Source organism: Orcinus orca, chromosome 3 (assembly GCF_937001465.1).
Source record: "Orcinus orca chromosome 3, mOrcOrc1.1, whole genome shotgun sequence".
NCBI classification, from domain to species: Eukaryota; Metazoa; Chordata; class Mammalia; order Artiodactyla; family Delphinidae; genus Orcinus; species Orcinus orca.
The window spans coordinates 7,842,412-7,859,412 of record NC_064561.1 but is presented as its reverse complement, the minus strand read 5'-3'; the positions used below and the strand labels follow the sequence as shown (position 1 = coordinate 7,859,412).

General features: G+C 56.2%; 2 protein-coding genes across 5 annotated transcripts in view; one reads left to right on the top strand and one right to left on the bottom strand.

Moving 5' to 3' along the window:
• The window catches only part of PRKCSH (protein kinase C substrate 80K-H), a 140,382-nt gene that overhangs the window by 107,256 nt on the left and 16,125 nt on the right, over window positions 1-17,001 (bottom strand). The window lies entirely within an intron of this gene.
• ELAVL3 (ELAV like RNA binding protein 3) lies at window positions 961-16,774 on the top strand. 4 transcript variants are annotated; one of them, XM_004277401.4, is made up of 7 exons: window positions 961-1,373; window positions 8,439-8,655; window positions 8,942-9,045; window positions 12,604-12,757; window positions 12,955-13,180; window positions 13,935-13,973; window positions 15,697-16,774. In XM_004277401.4, exons 1-7 carry the CDS (start codon window positions 1,365-1,367, stop codon window positions 16,046-16,048), a joined length of 1,101 nt encoding a protein of 366 aa, XP_004277449.2. In that variant the 5' UTR covers window positions 961-1,364; the 3' UTR covers window positions 16,049-16,774. The 4 variants fall into 4 exon arrangements, with proteins under 4 accessions (XP_004277449.2, XP_012391265.2, XP_033257075.1 ...); XM_012535811.3 differs by having other exon boundaries at window positions 8,436-8,655; window positions 15,718-16,774; XM_033401184.2 differs by having other exon boundaries at window positions 8,436-8,655.

Sequence of the window (17,001 nt, the reverse complement as noted above, 5' to 3'; positions counted from 1 at the left end):
AGCCTCACTCAAAGGCTCCCCTAGTGTTCTAGTGAGAACACCTCCTCGCGCCTGGTGGCCGCCCTGACAAAACCGTGCACTCGCGCCCGCACACCACAAGAGACTGCGCCACCCCCTATCGCCTGACAGAAAGGCCAGGTCCCGCTTAGCAGAGAGGGAGTGGGACTCACAGGCGGACCAATCACGAGCCCGGGAAGCCAGGACATTTACATGGCAAAACCGTCCACCCGAAGTTTATGGGGTCCGAGACGGCCCGATGGTTTACTGGGTCTTCAGGGCACCGAAGGGGTTTGCCTGGAACCCTGAGCCCCAAACTTCTTCACTCCCTTTGGAGCAGTGCCCCTGCACTGTGGGATGCCCATTCCCCACCCCCTTTAAACCTTAGAGACGCCTAGCCTGCTCAAAATCCACAGGGTCGCAATTCCTTCTTCAGGCTGACTAGGTCCGCAGCCACCCCCACCTTCCTCCCTTGGTCTTGGGACTACATATGGTCCTCCCAAACGTGGGGACCCAGGCCTCTGCTCATTGAAGTCTAGGTTCCTCGTTCCTCTGCAGTGCTCTTGGTGGACAGCACCTCCTGAAGGTAGTACAATCGAGCCATCAATATCTCCTCGCCCTCTTTGCTCCTCCAGCTCTGGGTGCTGGACAGAGGGGAACCCTTCCTGTCTTCCGGGCAGAAAGCCCGCCCAAGAAAGGGCGCCAACGCAGGAAGTAGGATCCGTGAGGGCAAAAGGGCCCGAATCTGGCAACCCGAGGCCCCAGGATGTGCCTTCTGGGCGTGCGAAGTCCTGGCCAGCGCGCCCTCTCTTCCACCTGCCGCGCCGTCGGGCGCCGCGAGGAGGCGGGGCTCGGTTGCCGTAGCCAATAAGCGACGCCGGCGCTGGCAGCTGCTGCTATAAAGGGCTGGGGGCGGCGGCGGCGCGGCCCAGAGCGCGGAGCGCGCAGCGCGGGCCGGAGGGAGGGAGGGAGGGCGGGCGAGGGGAGAGGACTGAACACCGGGAACCAGACGGGCCGGGCCGAGGGGCGGCGGCGAAAGGCAGAGCGCAGCGATCTCTGTCGGGAAGCGCAACCTCCTCGGGCCCCGCGGGGCCGCGCAGGGGGCGTTCTCAATCCCGCGCCCGCTCCCTCTTTCCATCCCCTGCCGCCCGCAGGCCACCCCGGGGCCCGGTTATCCGCGCGCGCGTACCCGGGCTCGGGCCCGTCCCCGGCCCTCGAGGGAGTCGCTGCCCTCACCGAGACCTCTGCAGCGGCCGCACCAGAGGCCGCCCGGGCAGGACCCCGGCGTGAGCATCGAGCGCCCCCCAAGGAGTGCACGACCCCCGGAGCCACCCTCAACACGGACCGCGCCCGCCGGGCACACAAGAATGGTCACTGTAGGTATTCCCCTGTCGCTGAGAGGGAACCTAGTCGGAGAGGGGTTAGGCACAGGCTCCGAAGAGATGGGAGGGGGGGTAGGACCAGGCCTAGCTAGGCCCGGGTTGGGGGGGGGGTAGGACCGAGCCTCGGGGCCTGAGAGTGGACAGAGCCGCGCCCAGAGTGCTGGGGGCTCTTAGAGTCTGGCTTGAGAGGCCTTAGGGAATCGAGCTGCGATTCGGGGGACATCCTACGGCGCCCTGGGGGCGGGATTGCCCCCCCTTCAGCAGGCCTGATGGGGGAGGGGACGCCGCGGCGTAGGATGCCTCCTCCATCCAGGCCCGGACCCAGCAGGCCTCCCAGGCAAACGCAGGGCCCCAGTCACTGGTGCTGGGCCAGGACAAGGCGGCAAGGAGTCCCCGAGAGCCCCAGGGAAGGGGTGGCGTCGGATCGCGCGCCCTGGGCCTCGACCGCGCCCTGGAGCCGGGCGTCTCGTCCTCAAGCCCGTCGACCTTGCGGCAAGCGGGGAGGGGAGAGGAGGGGGCGCGCCCGGCGGCCCCGCGGGCCCGCCGCCACCGCCGCCGCGTCCCTTTGTTTCTCGGCGCTTCTTCGCGGGCCGTAGCCTCGCGCGGGCGCCTCAGGCTGCGGGGAGGGGGAGGGGAGAGGAGGGCTCGTAGGGGGTGCTCCGCCGCTCCTGGGCCCCCGCCCCCGGGGGATGGGGTAAGGGGCTCAGACAGGCCCCCTAGGCCAGGTTCAGGCGTCCCACCCCGCCAGAGCTCTGGGCCGCGGGATGACCTTGAGCGCGCCCGCCCGCCCGCACCACTCGCCCCGCGCTCGGGGTTTTCAGCAGCCACAGAGCTGGTCAGCTCCCGAGCGCCCGGCCACGCCCGGCCACGCCCTTACTAACCACGCCCCTGCCCCGCCCATCTAAGCCCCGCCCCAGGGGCCCCAGGGGCCCTGCCTCTTCCGAGCCCTCGGATTTCCACTGGCAGCCCGGGCGTATCCCGGGGGCGGGGCTGGCCAATTCTAGACCCACCCCAGCTCCACCCCCGCCCCCGCCGCGCGACTCTGCTCCCCGCGCTGCCGAGCGTCCTTTGTCTGGTCCTGGCGCCGGGGCCTCCTTCTTCCGCTCTTTCTGTCTCTCGGGTCTCTGTGTGTGTGTCTCTGTACACTGTGTCTCTTCCTGGATCTCTTTTTCGAGTAGTAACGAGCACAGTGGGTGGGGGGATGCTCAGCACTCCCTGCACGCCTGGGCCTCTCCCATACTAGACCCTGGGACCCACCCACCTGGCTCTGAGAGAGGCCTGAGAGAGACCACCCTTTTCTGCTGTGTGACCTCAAGGCAGCTCCTTCCCCTCTCTGTGCCTCACGCTGCTCACCCTGATCTAGGAACGTGAGCGAGGCCTTCTGAGGACCCTCAGCACCCCCACAGCAGTCCAGCATACATTGCTCCGATCTGTGCCCTCATTTGAGAAAGGGAAGCTGATGCACAAAGGGGAGAGGGTGTGGTCAGAGGTCACACAAGGGCCTTGAAGCCCTTGGAGTCCTGGTCACTCCAATGGAGAGTACTCAGGCAGAGACCCATCATGGGGACAGGCTGGAAGGAAGTGAGGGGATGAGTTGAGACAGTGAGGGCCCTCCCTGCATGGAGGGAGAAGGGCCCAGAAGTAGGAGGCTCACTTAGCACCACGTGGTGGCCCAGCCTTACCATGCATAGCCACTCAATGCCCTATTGTTGCCAGTACCCAGGCATCTGTCACTGTGACTAGGGCCAGGGGGCACAGCTGGGGGCCAAGGGGGTCTGACACAGCAAGTAACCTCAGGTGTGTTCATTGCAAAATCCATATGTCAGATGTTTGTATAATGGTGCAAAAGAGTTGGAGAAAGGGTGAGAGAGAGAGGGAGGGGGAGAAAGAGAAGCGTTCAGAGGGGAGAGATGGACAGAGAGGAGAGATGGGGACAGAGGAGAAGAGAGAGAAACTGAGGGGAAAAGAGGGAAAGAGAAACAGAAAGAGGGAGAGACCCAGAGGAAGAGCTGGAGAGAGTGGGAGGGGAGGTTCCCTTGCTCCATCTTTGATCTGCCTTCCTCACCTCTGACTTCACCTCTCTACCCCTGTTCTGGGACAGCCCTCGAAGGTCCCTGTGATCCCTGTGTCATCCCAGGCCACGCATTTACTGTGGGCTGAGGCAGGGCGGGTGTGGCCTCCACCAATCCGATCCCCATTAGCAGCTCAGCCGGCTCAGCCTCGGAGGAAATGCGACACTGATCCTTCTAAGCTCTGGCACAGATGGGAGGGAGATGGGGTGGTGGTGAGATTAGTGGGCTGGGCCTCAAGATCCTGACTGGGAACCCCCCAGTCACCTCTTAACCCCACCCAAGTTGAGGACAGCATTTCCGGGGGTGGAGGACCAGTAACCCTGTATGTAGGCTCTAGGGTCATCAGATCAAGGGGTCAAACCCTAACACCATCGCTACTACTTCCCTCTGTCATCCTGGGCAAGTCACAGGTCCCATTTACCCTCAATTTCTCCATCTGAGAAATGGAGATGATCTCCAGCTTTCAGGGTGGTTGTGGAAAGGCAATGAAAACAGCACAGGCTCAGGGCCTGGCACATAGTAGGGCTTCCAAAGCTGGGATCTGATGTGTCCTGAAACAGTGGTTTATGTACTGCTGATTGCTTTGGGGGCTCCCATAATAGACATTATCAACAAATCACAGAATTCTAGCTCGCTGAGCCCAGACGGGAATTCAGACTCCATCTCCCCATACACGGGGGACCTCTGTGCCATATCTTTAGTAGTGGGACAGAGACCTAGAGAGGCAACATGAGCGTCAGAGGATATACAGGAGGGTGGAGCCAGCAGCTGGCATATGGTGGCACCTAGTAAATATTTGTTGAGTTGAATGAGCAGACTCGGCCAACAAAGTGGGTTTATTTTTGTTTGTTTATTCTTTTTGGTTTGTTTATTTTTAAATTTCTTTATTTATTTATTTTTGACTGCACTGGGTCTCCATTGCTGTGCGCGGGCTTTCTCTAGCTGCAGCGAGCAGGGGCTGCTCTTCGTTGCGGTGCGCGGGCTTCTCATTGCGGTGGCTTCTCTTGTTGCAGAGCACGGGCTCTAGGTGCACGGGCTTCAGTAGTGTGGCGCACGGGCTTCGTTGCTCCGCGGCATGAGGGATCTTCCTGGACCAGGGCTCGAACCCATGTCCCCTGCATTGGCAGGCGGATTCTTAACCACCGCGCCACCAGGGAAGCCCCCAAAGTGGGTTTAAATGTAGTGTTGCCTGGGGCTTGGCAAAGAGTGGGTGCTCAGCTTTGCTTTGCTTTGTTTTGTTTTTTTTAAATCAGCCTTTTCATTGAGAGTGGGCTCTAGAGTCTGAACCCTGAATTGGAATTCTTGATCCACTTTTTACATGCTACCCAAACTTGTGCAAATCCCTCCTCCTTCAATGAGACTCAGTTTTCTCATCTGTTAAATAAGAATAGAGTCCCATAACATTCAATTTGGGGAGAATTGCCTGGAAATTTTCACATAAAGAATTTTGGCTGGCCCATAGCAGGCCCTCAATACATGGCCATGTTGTTCGTAAAGTATTAATGTTACAAGACCAGGATGCAGATGTGTGGAAGGTACATTACTGCTATATTTCAGGCGCCTGTGGCAGACATTGCTAATCAACCCAGTTTGTGTTCCTGGTGAGCCTGGATGTGGCTTCAGAATAATCCTCCAGGGAATCCCCCCCCCCCCCCCGATGGTCCAGAGGTTAGGATTCCGCACTCTCACTGCTGAGGGCCTGGGTTCAATCCCTGGTCTGGGAACTAAGATCCCATAAGCCACATGGCGTGGCCAAAAATGGAAGAAAAAAAGAAGAAGAAGAATCCTCCAGGCAGCTCCCCCAGACAGCCACTCCCAGCCAAATGGAGCTGCAGGGGAGTTGACCCTCTGTACTATCCTTTAAATAAGAATAAATGACAAGGAAACAGAAGCCCAAAGAAGAGCTAAGATTGTCGCTGAAGACATACAGCTATGTGGTGGCAGAGCTGCCCCCAGTGTATTGGCCAGTCATTAAAAACGGCTCTGAAGTCCAACATATCCAGGTTTGAAATCAGTTTCCCCATTTATATCACCCAACGTCTCTGAGTTATTTCCCTGGTACCTGACACGGTAGGTGTCAATGGAGCAGGGTGATTATTAATAGCAGCATTATGAGGCAGGGCTTGTCTTGTGGACAAGACAAGCCCACTTCCACTTCTCATGACTGCCTGTGTCAGACATAGCTAACTGATCCCAGAATGCCTTCCAGCTGCACCCACAATTGGCTTTAGATGGGTCTCTCTGGTCACTATGCTGGTGATTTGGAGTTTTCAACAAAGTGGAGCAGAGGTCGTAGCATAAAGACTGTTAAGTAGCATACCTGAGGACACGCAGCTGGGAAGTGTTAGAGCCAGCACTAGTCTTGGTTGGCAGTGGAAGTTGGAAATACAGATGCCCAATCAGAAAAGCTCATGCGCAAATCCCTGTTTCACCGTTTATGGGCGGCATGATCTTTGGTAATTTTTCAAACATCTCTGAACCTCACTTTCCTCATCTGTTGTCTTACTCAGCTCAGGCTGACTAAAATACCATAAACTGGGTAGCTTAAACAACAGACACGTATTTCTCATAGCTCTGGAGGCTGAGAAGTCCAAGATCAAGGTGTGGGCTGATTCGGCTCCTGGTGAGGGCCGGCTTCCTGGTTTGTAGACAGCTGTGTTATCACTGTCTTCATAGGGTGGAGAGAGAGAGATCATCTCTCTCCCGTCCCTTTTTATAAGGCTCCACCCTCATGACCTAATAACCTTCCAAAGGCCCCACCTCCAAATACCACTGCACTGGAGAGCAGGGTTTCAAGATATGAATTTGGAGGGGCACAAGCATTCAGTCCATAGCATCTCCTAAGCAGGGGTAATAAAACCCTCCTCCTTTCAGAGTGGTGAAAAAGAAAAGAAACATTCCCTGCAGAGGGCCTTGCACTGTGCCTGGCACATAGTATGCGCAATATTTGGGAACAATTATTGTATTGAATTTTGGGGCAGGGATGGCTGAGATGATGTGTACCTGCTGGCTCTTTCTAATTCTGTGGCCACAACAGATATTGCTCATCAATCACAGTCATCTTTACTGCTGAAACTGAATATAGCTTTAAATCCTTCTTAATTCATCCGTCTAGGAAGACTCTACCAATCTATTTGGGTTTCTAGGTAAGGGCAACCTATTCACCAACTGTGACATAGGAGAAGACCTAAGGAAATGCTAGCTACTTTCCCTTCCCATGCCCATGACAGACAATACCAATCAATCCCAGCCCTCTTTCGTTCTGAGCCCAGACATGGCTTTATAATTCTTCTCTACGTGGCCCTTAAGATAGCCATTACTAATTGTTTTGAATTTTCAGCAAAGTGAACCAGAGGCCCCAGGAGGATAAGGAGCATATGCAAGGACACACAGCGAAGAGTTATCAGAGCTGGTACCTGCCTGGTTGACTGTCATAGAGAATGGTAGAGTGGTCTTCAGGTCTAGACAGGTCTGCATTTGCATTCCAGTGCCACCACTGATATGCTGTGTGACTTCAACAAGTTCCTTAACATCTCGGAGCCTCAAATTCCTTATTTGTCATAGCATAATAAATTTCTACCTGAGCCTCTGTGTGAATTAAATTTTAAAAAAGCATATCTTCCTGAATATAGAGGTTAAAAATCCTAAACAAAGAACCATAAAAAAGTTGGCAAATCAAACAATGTATATAAACAAAACTGCAACATAACCAAGTTTAGTGTAGCTTAGGAAAGTTGACTTAATATTGGAAAATCAATTAATGTAATTTATTACATGAACATATTAAAGCAGGCTTCTCCAGTGGTGCAGTGGTTAAGAATCCACCTGTCAGTGCAAGGGACACAGGTTTGATCCCTGATCCGGGAAGATCCCACATGCTGCGGAGCAACTAAGCCCATGCACCACAACTACTGAGCCTGCGCTCTAGAGTCCTCAAGCCACAAATACTGAGCCCGCATGCTGCAACTACTGAAGCCGCGTGCCTAGAGCCTGTGCTCCACAACAAGAGAAGCCACCACAATAAGAAGCCCGCGCACCGCAACCAAGAGTAGCCCCTGCTCGCCACAACTATAGAAAGCCGCACACAGCAACGAAGACCCAACGCAGCCATAAATTAATTAATTAATTAATTAATTTTAAAAAATAAAAATAAAAAGCCTCTTCCCTATCTGTTAAAAAAAATATTGAAGCAAAAAATCATCTCAATAGATGCAGAAAAAGATATTCAATAAAATTCAATATCCATTCCTTAAAAAAAATCTTGTTAAGATACTAGGAATAAAATTAAACATTCTTAACTTGATAAAGGCCATCTGCCAAAAAACCTATAGTAAAGATCATATTTAGCTGTGAAATGTTTAAAACATTTCCTTTAATGTCAAGAATAAAGAAGCCAATGTCACAATGTAGCCCCTGCAACAAGATAAGAAAAATAAATAACAGGTATAGATTGGAGACAAAGAAATAAAACTGTCATTATATTTGCAGGTGTTATTATGATATACATAAAAAACCCAAAATGGCTCAGTGGAAAACCTGTGGGGGTCAATTATGCATAAAGCAAAAGAAATATTAACACATTTGGGATAGGAATTACATTTGGTGGGAAGAGCAAAGTACATGGTCAGGTTTGGGATTATGAGGGCTTCAAAGCTAATAAAAATGTTGTAATTCTTATTCTGAATACAAAGTATTAATTTCATTATTCTAAAAACGCAGACTGGCTGTGGACAAACAGGCAAGCATATGTGCAAATGGGCATACATGGCATTAACATATGGACTTTTTCAGAGTAAAACCACCTGTAAAGTATTTTGCCCAGTGCTCAAGAAGTGGAAGGGACTATAAGAATAATACCTTATCCCCTCTGTATGTTCAAGCCTATGCAGACCTGATTGATCTGTCACCACCAAGCCCCTCCTCACTCCCACTGGTCCCTGGTGTGGGAACTGGGCCGTGAGTGGGTGCGGCCTGTTGTCTCCAGCAGATACTCGGGGCCATGGAGTCTCAGGTGGCGGGGGGCCCGGCTGGCCCGGCCCTGCCCAACGGGCCACTCCTTGGTACAAACGGAGCCAGTGATGACAGCAAGACCAACCTCATCGTCAACTACCTGCCCCAGAACATGACCCAGGATGAGTTCAAGAGTCTCTTCGGCAGCATTGGTGACATTGAGTCCTGCAAGTTGGTTCGGGACAAGATCACAGGTGTGGCTGCTGGCAGGTGGGGGGTGGGGATAGGGGACAGAGGTGGTAGCCTCAGGAGTACAGGTGTGGTGTAGAGACAGGTGTGACCCCAGGTGGGAGGTGATGGGAGCAGGTGGGACCCTGGGGGGTCTGAGCTGTCCTCAGGATATGGTAGTACTCTGGGGGTAACAAATAAGGGTGGAATCTTGGTTCTCCTAACCTTGAGGGGGGTGGTCAGTCTCTCAGGCCGGGGTCTGGGAGGACACTGGCAGGTCCAGGGAGGTCATTGTCCTGGTCCTGCCTGCAGGGCAGAGCCTCGGCTACGGGTTTGTGAACTACTCTGACCCCAACGATGCAGACAAAGCCATCAACACCCTCAACGGCCTCAAACTGCAGACGAAGACCATCAAGGTCAGCGCCCTCGTTCCCCACTGCCACCCATCCCTGTGACTTCCCATCTTGGCTGTGCCCGTTTCCTCTTTATTACCGCCCACCTGGACTGACCCTTTCATGGCCACCCAGCCCCCCACGACCATACCCTCCCCGTACATCCATTCCCCCCACTGCTGCCCATCCTCCCCCATGGCTCATCCCCTAAGGGGTTCAAATCAATCCCCAAAGGCTTTCTGGCTGGGGCCCCGCGGCCAATGGCTCTGCCTCTCTGAACCTCAGTTTCCTCTCTTGTCAATGGGGAGATGATCAGCCCCACATTCTCCGGCAACTCAAGGAGTCAGCCAGGCCCTGGAGGTACCCACCCCCTCAGCAGTAGGAGAGAGTGACCAGGGTCTGGTGGGCAGCCCTCTCCTTGCCTTTGTCATGGAAATGGGGGAGAGGTGGGGGCCCATCTGCCATCTGGAGCCTAACTAGGGTCTGGGAGGGTGGGATTAGGGGTGGGCCCTTCCCCCACCTTTGTACAATGCCCCTCGCCCCATGACCTCCCCTCTCAGCAGCTGCAGCTGGGACCCTGCAAGCCCAGGTTCCCAGGAGGCCGTGGGGGTTGCAGGGAATCACCATGGAAACCCCCTCTCTAGGTTTGCCTGTGGGTGTCTGGGCTCCGCCCCACAAATTTGCTCCTGAACCCTGGGGGAGGCTGGGCTGGGGAGGATGCCCATCTGGCCCCCCATTCGCCATGGGAACAGAGGTGCCGGAATCTCTTCCTCTCCCTGGTGTGGAGGCTGACAAGGGCCTGATGGGTCCCTCCATGGCCAAGTAGACCCAGAAGCCCCCAGGTTGTGAGAGTGGACCCTAGTGATGAACTGTATGACCCAGAGGGCCACTGTGTGCGTGTGATGTGGGACCTTATAGCTCAGGGGACCCTGAGCTATAAGACATGGTGTTTGTAGGACCCCGTAGCTATGGGACCCCCTAGCTATGTGAGTGGCTGTTATCATGTGGGTCTGGCTGCTATAGACGAGGGTGTGTCATCTTGTGTCTGTGAGACGTGGTGTTTATTTGACAGGTGCTTTGTGATGCACTGCAACTCCAGCTGTGACCTGGTGGGGCTGCGTGGGTGTGTCTGGCTGTGACAGGGTGTTTGTGTGTTACAGTGAAGTTGTGTGGGTGTGTCTACTTGTGCCCCATTCAGGATGGAACGTGTGTGACATTGAGGGCTTGTGTGGTGGTGTGACAGGTGTGTGGTTCTGCGACGCTTACTGCAATTATCCCAGACCCCCAGAGTCACCGTGAATGTGGCGGTGGCCTTGTGTCACCCTCCTGCTGGTGTAGTCACCATAGTTGTGCAGTGAATACCAGAGCGTGGCCCTCTGTGTGGGTGTATGTGCATGCATGTGCATCTGCCTGGGTGGCTGTAGTGTGTAGTTGGTCCTGACTAGGTGTTCCAGCAGATTCTGCCCACAATAGTTCCAGCCATTCATCGTGTGCCAGGCCCCGTCCTAGTGAGGGGGTGTGGGAGGAGCCCATACCACGTGAGGGACCTGGGTCAGCCCATGTCATGAAAGGATGGGAAAGGCCCCTGAACACTTACTCTGTGCCTCAGATGACCCCTGACCCCAAAACCCACCCAGGAGCTGAGACTCCCCTCCCCTCTCCCCCAGCTCCAGTCCATCAACAAGTCCTCACCCCTCAAAACTCACAGCCCCACGGGGTAGGGGAGAGTGGAAACCATCCAATACATGGCCATGAGTTTTAATTATTATTACAGAAATAATAGCAGCTGTGGTGTTTGTCTTTTTTCTGGAGGATCCCAGGTGTGCACAATTGCATCAGTTAGAATCCCCCTGCCCCCACCCCATGAACACCCTCACCCCCATCCGCCCTTGGCCTAATTTATTCATTTTGTTCATTTTTTAATTAGCTATTTCTAATGAAGTAATATGCCCTCACAACTCACCACCCCAAACAAAAGCCAGACCCTTTACAATGACCCCCATCTACCCAGAGGTTAATTTAGAAGAAACAGAAAATAGACATCAGCAGAAATAAGGGGGAACGGAGCTTATCCCACCTCGCCTCCCCCACCAGCTCTAGGTCACCCTGCTAGCGTTTAGGGGTGGGCCCTCCAGACCATGTTTCCAGGACATTGATAAACACACAATGAGATGGGGTCACACAATACTCGCTGCTCTGTAAATGGACTTTTCTTTCCCCCACTTTACAATACTCACCACTGTTTCGGGGAAATAAATATACACGTCCACCATTTTTTAAACAGCTGCAGAGAGTTTCACTGTTGGGCTGGACCATAATTAATGACATGAATCGAAGGATCATACTAAAACGTGTCTACTTCACAGCTGAGAGAAGGGCTTTGACAGAGAGTAACAGGGATAAGGGTGGAGGACCAAATTCAGATGGGAAAGGACGGGAAGGATATTTCAACTGAGACCTGGAGAAGAAAAATAAGGAAGAGAGTTGCAAGCACAGCGGACAGCAAGTGCAAAGGCCCTGAGGGTGAAGCACACCTATTGTGTTTGGGGAATGTGGAAGAGGCCCATGTGCCTAGAATAGAGATGTGGAGGGGGACAGTGGGCAAAGATGAGGGTAGGGGGGTGATGGGGCAGGTCGTGAAGGGCCTGGTGGCCCTGAGAAGCACTTTAACTCAGGAAGGTGGGAGCCACGGAGGGTTCTAAACAGAGGAGGGATGTGACCTGGCTGAGATGCTCACAGGTGCCCCCTGGCTGCTGTGGGGGGAACAGCCTGTGTGGGGGCGAGGGTGGAGCAGGGAACCAGGGTAGAGACTGCTGCACTGGTCAGGGTGAGCAATGGTAGGGCAGTGGAAATGGAGAGAAGTGTGTGAATTCTATCCAGATAATGAGGAAGGTGGAGCTGACAGGATGGATGGTGGTTGGATGCGGGTGTGACAGACAGGCATTGAGGACAACCCGAGGCTCGGGACCTGAGCAGCCAGGACAGAACTGTCATTACTGAGTTAGGGCAAGTCAGGGGTGCTGAGTGTGATCCCCCATGAGGCCTCCTCGTGGGGTGCCTGAAGGCAGGTGTCACGCAGGTGTGCAGCTCAGGGGCCAGGCGCATGCTGGGCTCGGACATTTGGGAGTCGTCGGGGTTGAGCTGGGCGCTAAAGATCTGAGGGGCCCACTGTAGTCGGGAAGAGAAGGGGCCAGCCAGCATCCCAGGTTCACTTTCCAAGGGAGTGGGACGTGTCAATGTTGATGGAATATCCAGCCTGAGAACATGAGCTAGAGATGTGAGGGTCCCTGAGGCCCCCAGGGAGACATGTGACCCCAAGGGCGCAGCTCCTTTGACCTCCTCGGATGACAGGTCCCTCTCACCGCTCTACGCGGGCAGGGCCACGCTGTCTTGGTCACAGCCACATCCCCTCCCCCAAGCCCTGGTTGACCCCACCCACCACCCATGGTGACTACTTGCGGTATTTGTTGAATAAACGGATGAGGGATTTCTGTTGCTCAGTGGCGGTTTGAATGTGGCCTCTCCCTCCCCATTTGAAATGGGTCTTGCCCTCACCCCTGTCCGCCTGACACCCTCCCCCAGGTGTCCTATGCCAGACCCAGCTCCGCCTCCATCCGGGATGCGAACCTGTACGTCAGCGGGCTCCCTAAGACCATGAGCCAGAAAGAGATGGAGCAGCTCTTCTCCCAGTACGGCCGCATCATCACTTCTCGCATCCTGGTGGACCAGGTCACAGGTCAGGCTGCCGGGGAGAGTGCACCTGGCGGGGGGGTGGGAGGGGGGGTGGGAGGGTGGGGGCCACTGGGCTAAGGCACCCAGGTGGGACCAGAGTGGAGAAACCGGAAATAGCAGCGAGGAGGGGGGCGGGGTCACGCAGGAGGGGGCGGGTCCCCAGGAGGGGGCGGGACCCATGACGCCCTCGCGCCCCGGCAGGTGTCTCTCGGGGTGTGGGATTCATCCGCTTTGACAAGAGGATTGAGGCCGAGGAGGCTATCAAAGGACTGAACGGGCAGAAGCCGCTAGGTGCGGCCGAGCCCATCACGGTCAAGTTTGCCAACAACCCGAGTCAGAAGACCGGGCAGGCCCTGCTCACTCACCTCTACCAGTCCTCCGCCAGGCGCTACGCAGGCCCCCTGCACCATCAGACACAGCGCTTCCGGTGAGCCCCCTGCCGCTCCCTGCCCCCCAGACGTCCCAGACCCCCAGGGCCGGATGCCCTAGGCTTGCAGGTGCCCTCGCCGAACCCCATTCCTGCAGGGCGGAGAGAAACCAGGGCAAAAGGGGAAACGTGGGGGTCTGTCAGGTGCTGAGGCCAGACCCTTGTATACAGCAGGCGCTCAATGTGTGCAGGCCACTAAGGGTGGCATTATTGGCGTCAGTAGTTTTAGAATCACCTGACCAGGCCCAGCTCTGACTGCCAACCCACCCCCTCCCCCACCCCGCCAAGGGCACGTGGCTTCAGCTCCCTGCTGGCCAGGCACCCTTACTTTTTCTGCGTAGCGACCCCGTGAGGACAGAACTTGTCCTCATTTTACGGACGGGGACCCTGAGGCTCAGAGAGGCGTTGTCACTTGCCTGGCCCAGGCACTTTGGAGAAGAGACTTCCCTTCTCGGGACCCAAGCCCCGGACGGATTGGGGGGTGGGGGGCAGGCGAGCAGGGCTGGGCGGCCGGGAGGGGGAGGACGAGGACGCCAGTGCAGGCTGGGCAGCAGCAGGGCAGGCAAGAGGCGGTGCCCGAGTGACCACGGTTCCGTGCCAGGCGGTGTCCAGCCTGGCGGGGAGCAGGCAGGCGGGGGCAGGGCTGGCACTGCTGGATGGCTGGGTGGGGGCGGGGAGGGCAGGCTGGCTGCCCGGTGTCACAGCCGGGGGTGTGCCCAGAAGCCACCAGTGACCACCCCTTCTGCCTCCACAGGCTGGACAATTTGCTCAACATGGCCTACGGAGTCAAGAGGTAACAGTGCCCCCGCCCCACTGCCCCCAGCCCCTCGCCGTCCCTCCTTGGACCCTTTTGCCCTTATGGCCCCCATCCCCCACCTCATCCACCAGGACCACCCCTGTCTGGGCATAGTGTGGCCATTAAGAGATCTGGGGGTCCTTGAGCCTACTAAATGCCTAGAAATTGCTACTACAGAATCTGGATCTGGGGGGCCTGTCTGTGGCCTCCTCCACCCCATTGAAAGGCAGGCAGTGTTGCCTGGGTCACAGCTGTGCCCCCACTGGCCACTGTTGATCATCTATGCTGAGGGTCACAGAATGCCCCCTTCTGCCTCATAGCTGGGGGTGGACCTTGAGGCCCCCCACCCACTCCATTGTCCACATCCCTGATCCTCTGAAGGTCCCCATGTTTATAGCATCAAGAGCTATTGAGCACATGCTGAGGGCCAGGAGCTTGGCTCTGAGCTGGGGACCCAGCGTGGCCTGGCCAGACTTGGCCCCTGGTGGAGCTGGAATGGTACTGAGCACGGTGCTTGGCACGGAGTGCAGGCTCACTCAGTTTAAAAGGCAGTGTCTCTTATGATTATGGTTACTGTTATTACTTATTTCAGTCCACTGGGGAAGGAGACAGATGAACCGTGATCTGGGCTGTGAAGGGGGCAGGAGACGGGGTGATAAGGATCCAGTGGAGACATCGCTCAGGAGACAGGGCCAGAGCAGAACTGGAGTTCCTGGCGGCAAGAGCGGCTTGTGCAAAGGCCAGGAGGAGGGAGTGAGCCCAGTGACCAAAGGAATGGCTCGGGAAGGCAGGGAGCCAATGCCCCTTCACTCATTCGTTCACTCCACAGACCCCACCCCCACCCCCCGAGGGCCTACTGGTGCTGGGAGCTGTTCTGGGCCGGGACACCGAGGGAATAGAACCTTGCAGGGAAGATGGAGCTAAGGATAAATACATGATTTAAATAGAAAAAGGCCTGGGGACTTCCCGGGTGGTCCAATGGTTAGGGCTCTGAGCTTCCACTACAGGGGGCACGGGTTCGATCCCTGGTCAGGGAATTAAGATCCCACATGCCGTGTGGTGAGGCCAAAAAATACATACATACATACATAGGAAAAGGCCAGAGAGGGCCAGAGGGAGGAGGTGGCCACTATATGAGTCAAAGGAGGCCACCCCAGGGAAGTGACAGCTGAGCTGAGACCTGAATAACGAGAGGGGGCGCTTAAAGGCCTCGCTCACACCCTGGTTCCAGCGCTGCCCTGCCGGGTGGGCCTCCACCTGGCAGGATGGCCAGTGGGGCAAAAAGGGACAGCATCGCCAAGGGCGGGATCAGGGTGGTGCCCGAGTGGGGGTGAGGGCAGGAGTTGGGTGGGAAGAGGCGTCAAGGGAAGGGTGGTGGCCAGTTGTGGGGAGGGGGTCAGTGTCAAGAGGGCTGAGGACCAGGTAGGGTCCAAGGTCAGGGAGTGTCGGGGTGGACAGGGGCTCAGGGCAAGATTGCAGGTGAGGACCTAACGTTTAGGGAGGGTCAGAGGTCAGGACAGGGCTCCAGGTCAGGATGGAGATCGGGGGCTGGTGTATCAGAGTGGCTCAGAGTCTGGGGCTTAAGGCGGGGTCACAGATGGAGGTCACGGGGCCAAGGCAGGGGTCACATAGTCCCGAGGTCTCCGCACGGTCAGGGGTCATGACAGGGTCAGGGGGCATGCCGGGGGTAAGGGCAGAGCCCGCGTGACCCCCAAAGTAGTCCCCTGTCGCTCATCGCCAGGTTCTCACCCATCGCCATCGACGGCATGAGCGGCCTCGCGGGCGTGGGCCTGTCGGGGGGCGCGGCGGGCGCTGGCTGGTGCATCTTCGTGTACAACCTGTCTCCGGAGGCGGATGAGAGTGTGCTGTGGCAGCTGTTCGGGCCCTTTGGGGCAGTCACCAATGTCAAGGTCATCCGCGACTTTACCACCAACAAGTGCAAGGGCTTCGGCTTCGTCACCATGACCAACTATGACGAGGCGGCCATGGCCATCGCCAGCCTCAACGGCTACCGCCTGGGCGAGCGCGTGCTGCAGGTGTCCTTCAAGACCAGCAAACAGCACAAGGCCTGAGCCACCGCCGCCCTCCCCACCCTTCCCGGGCAGCAGAGACAGAGAGAGAGAGAGAGAAAGAGAGAGAGATTGAGAGAGAGAGAGAGACAGGGGCCCGAGAGAGACAGCGCAGGCAGACCACGGACGGCACGAGGGCCCCGTGTCCCTGCAGAAGCCACAGGGTGAGCACTCGGTGGGAGGGTCTGCAGGGAATGGGAGGGCTCCTGGGGGTCCCCCACCCCGTCCTCCTGCCCCTCCCCCCCAGGCTGGGCTGTTCACTCTCTCGTCTTGGTTTTGTTCATGGTGAAGGTTTTTGTTTCCTTTTTCGGCTAAAGTGAAAGCAGAGACGTGCCCCCAGCACACCCTCAACCACCCTCCGTGGATGGCTTGGGGGAGGGGTGCTGGGGGTGCCCTCCCAGGCCCCCTTGCCCAGGCCTCCCCAACACCTAGGTGAGCCTGAGAGGGGGGAGCAGGTTTAAAAATCCCCAAAAAAGCGAAACGTGAGAGGTGTGTGGGCATCCCTGGCCCAGAGCCCCTTGGTGGAATGTGAGGGGCAGGGGGAGGGGCTGGAAACAGAAACACAATGAAAAAAAGGGGGGGTGGGAGGGGAAGAAAAACTCTATTTTTGTAAAAAGGGAAAAAAGACCTCGTGGAGAATTTTTACTGGGGATTCTTGAACTTGAAAAAAAAAAAAAACACAAAAAAAGACAAAAAAAAAAAAGAAAATATTTTGGCAGGTTATGTTTACCAACTGGGGCAGGGACACAGGGAGCAGGGCTTAGGAGCTGAGGGTCCATGGGGCCACACAGAGAAACACAGCCACGTGAAGACACACAGGGACACACACACACACACCCCACAGGGATACACAGCAGCACAGACGGACCCAGAGACACGCCTCAGGAACTCCCTGGCCCAATTCAGACACGTAGACAAACACACATATAAACAACAGAAGACTGAAGTATGGGGCT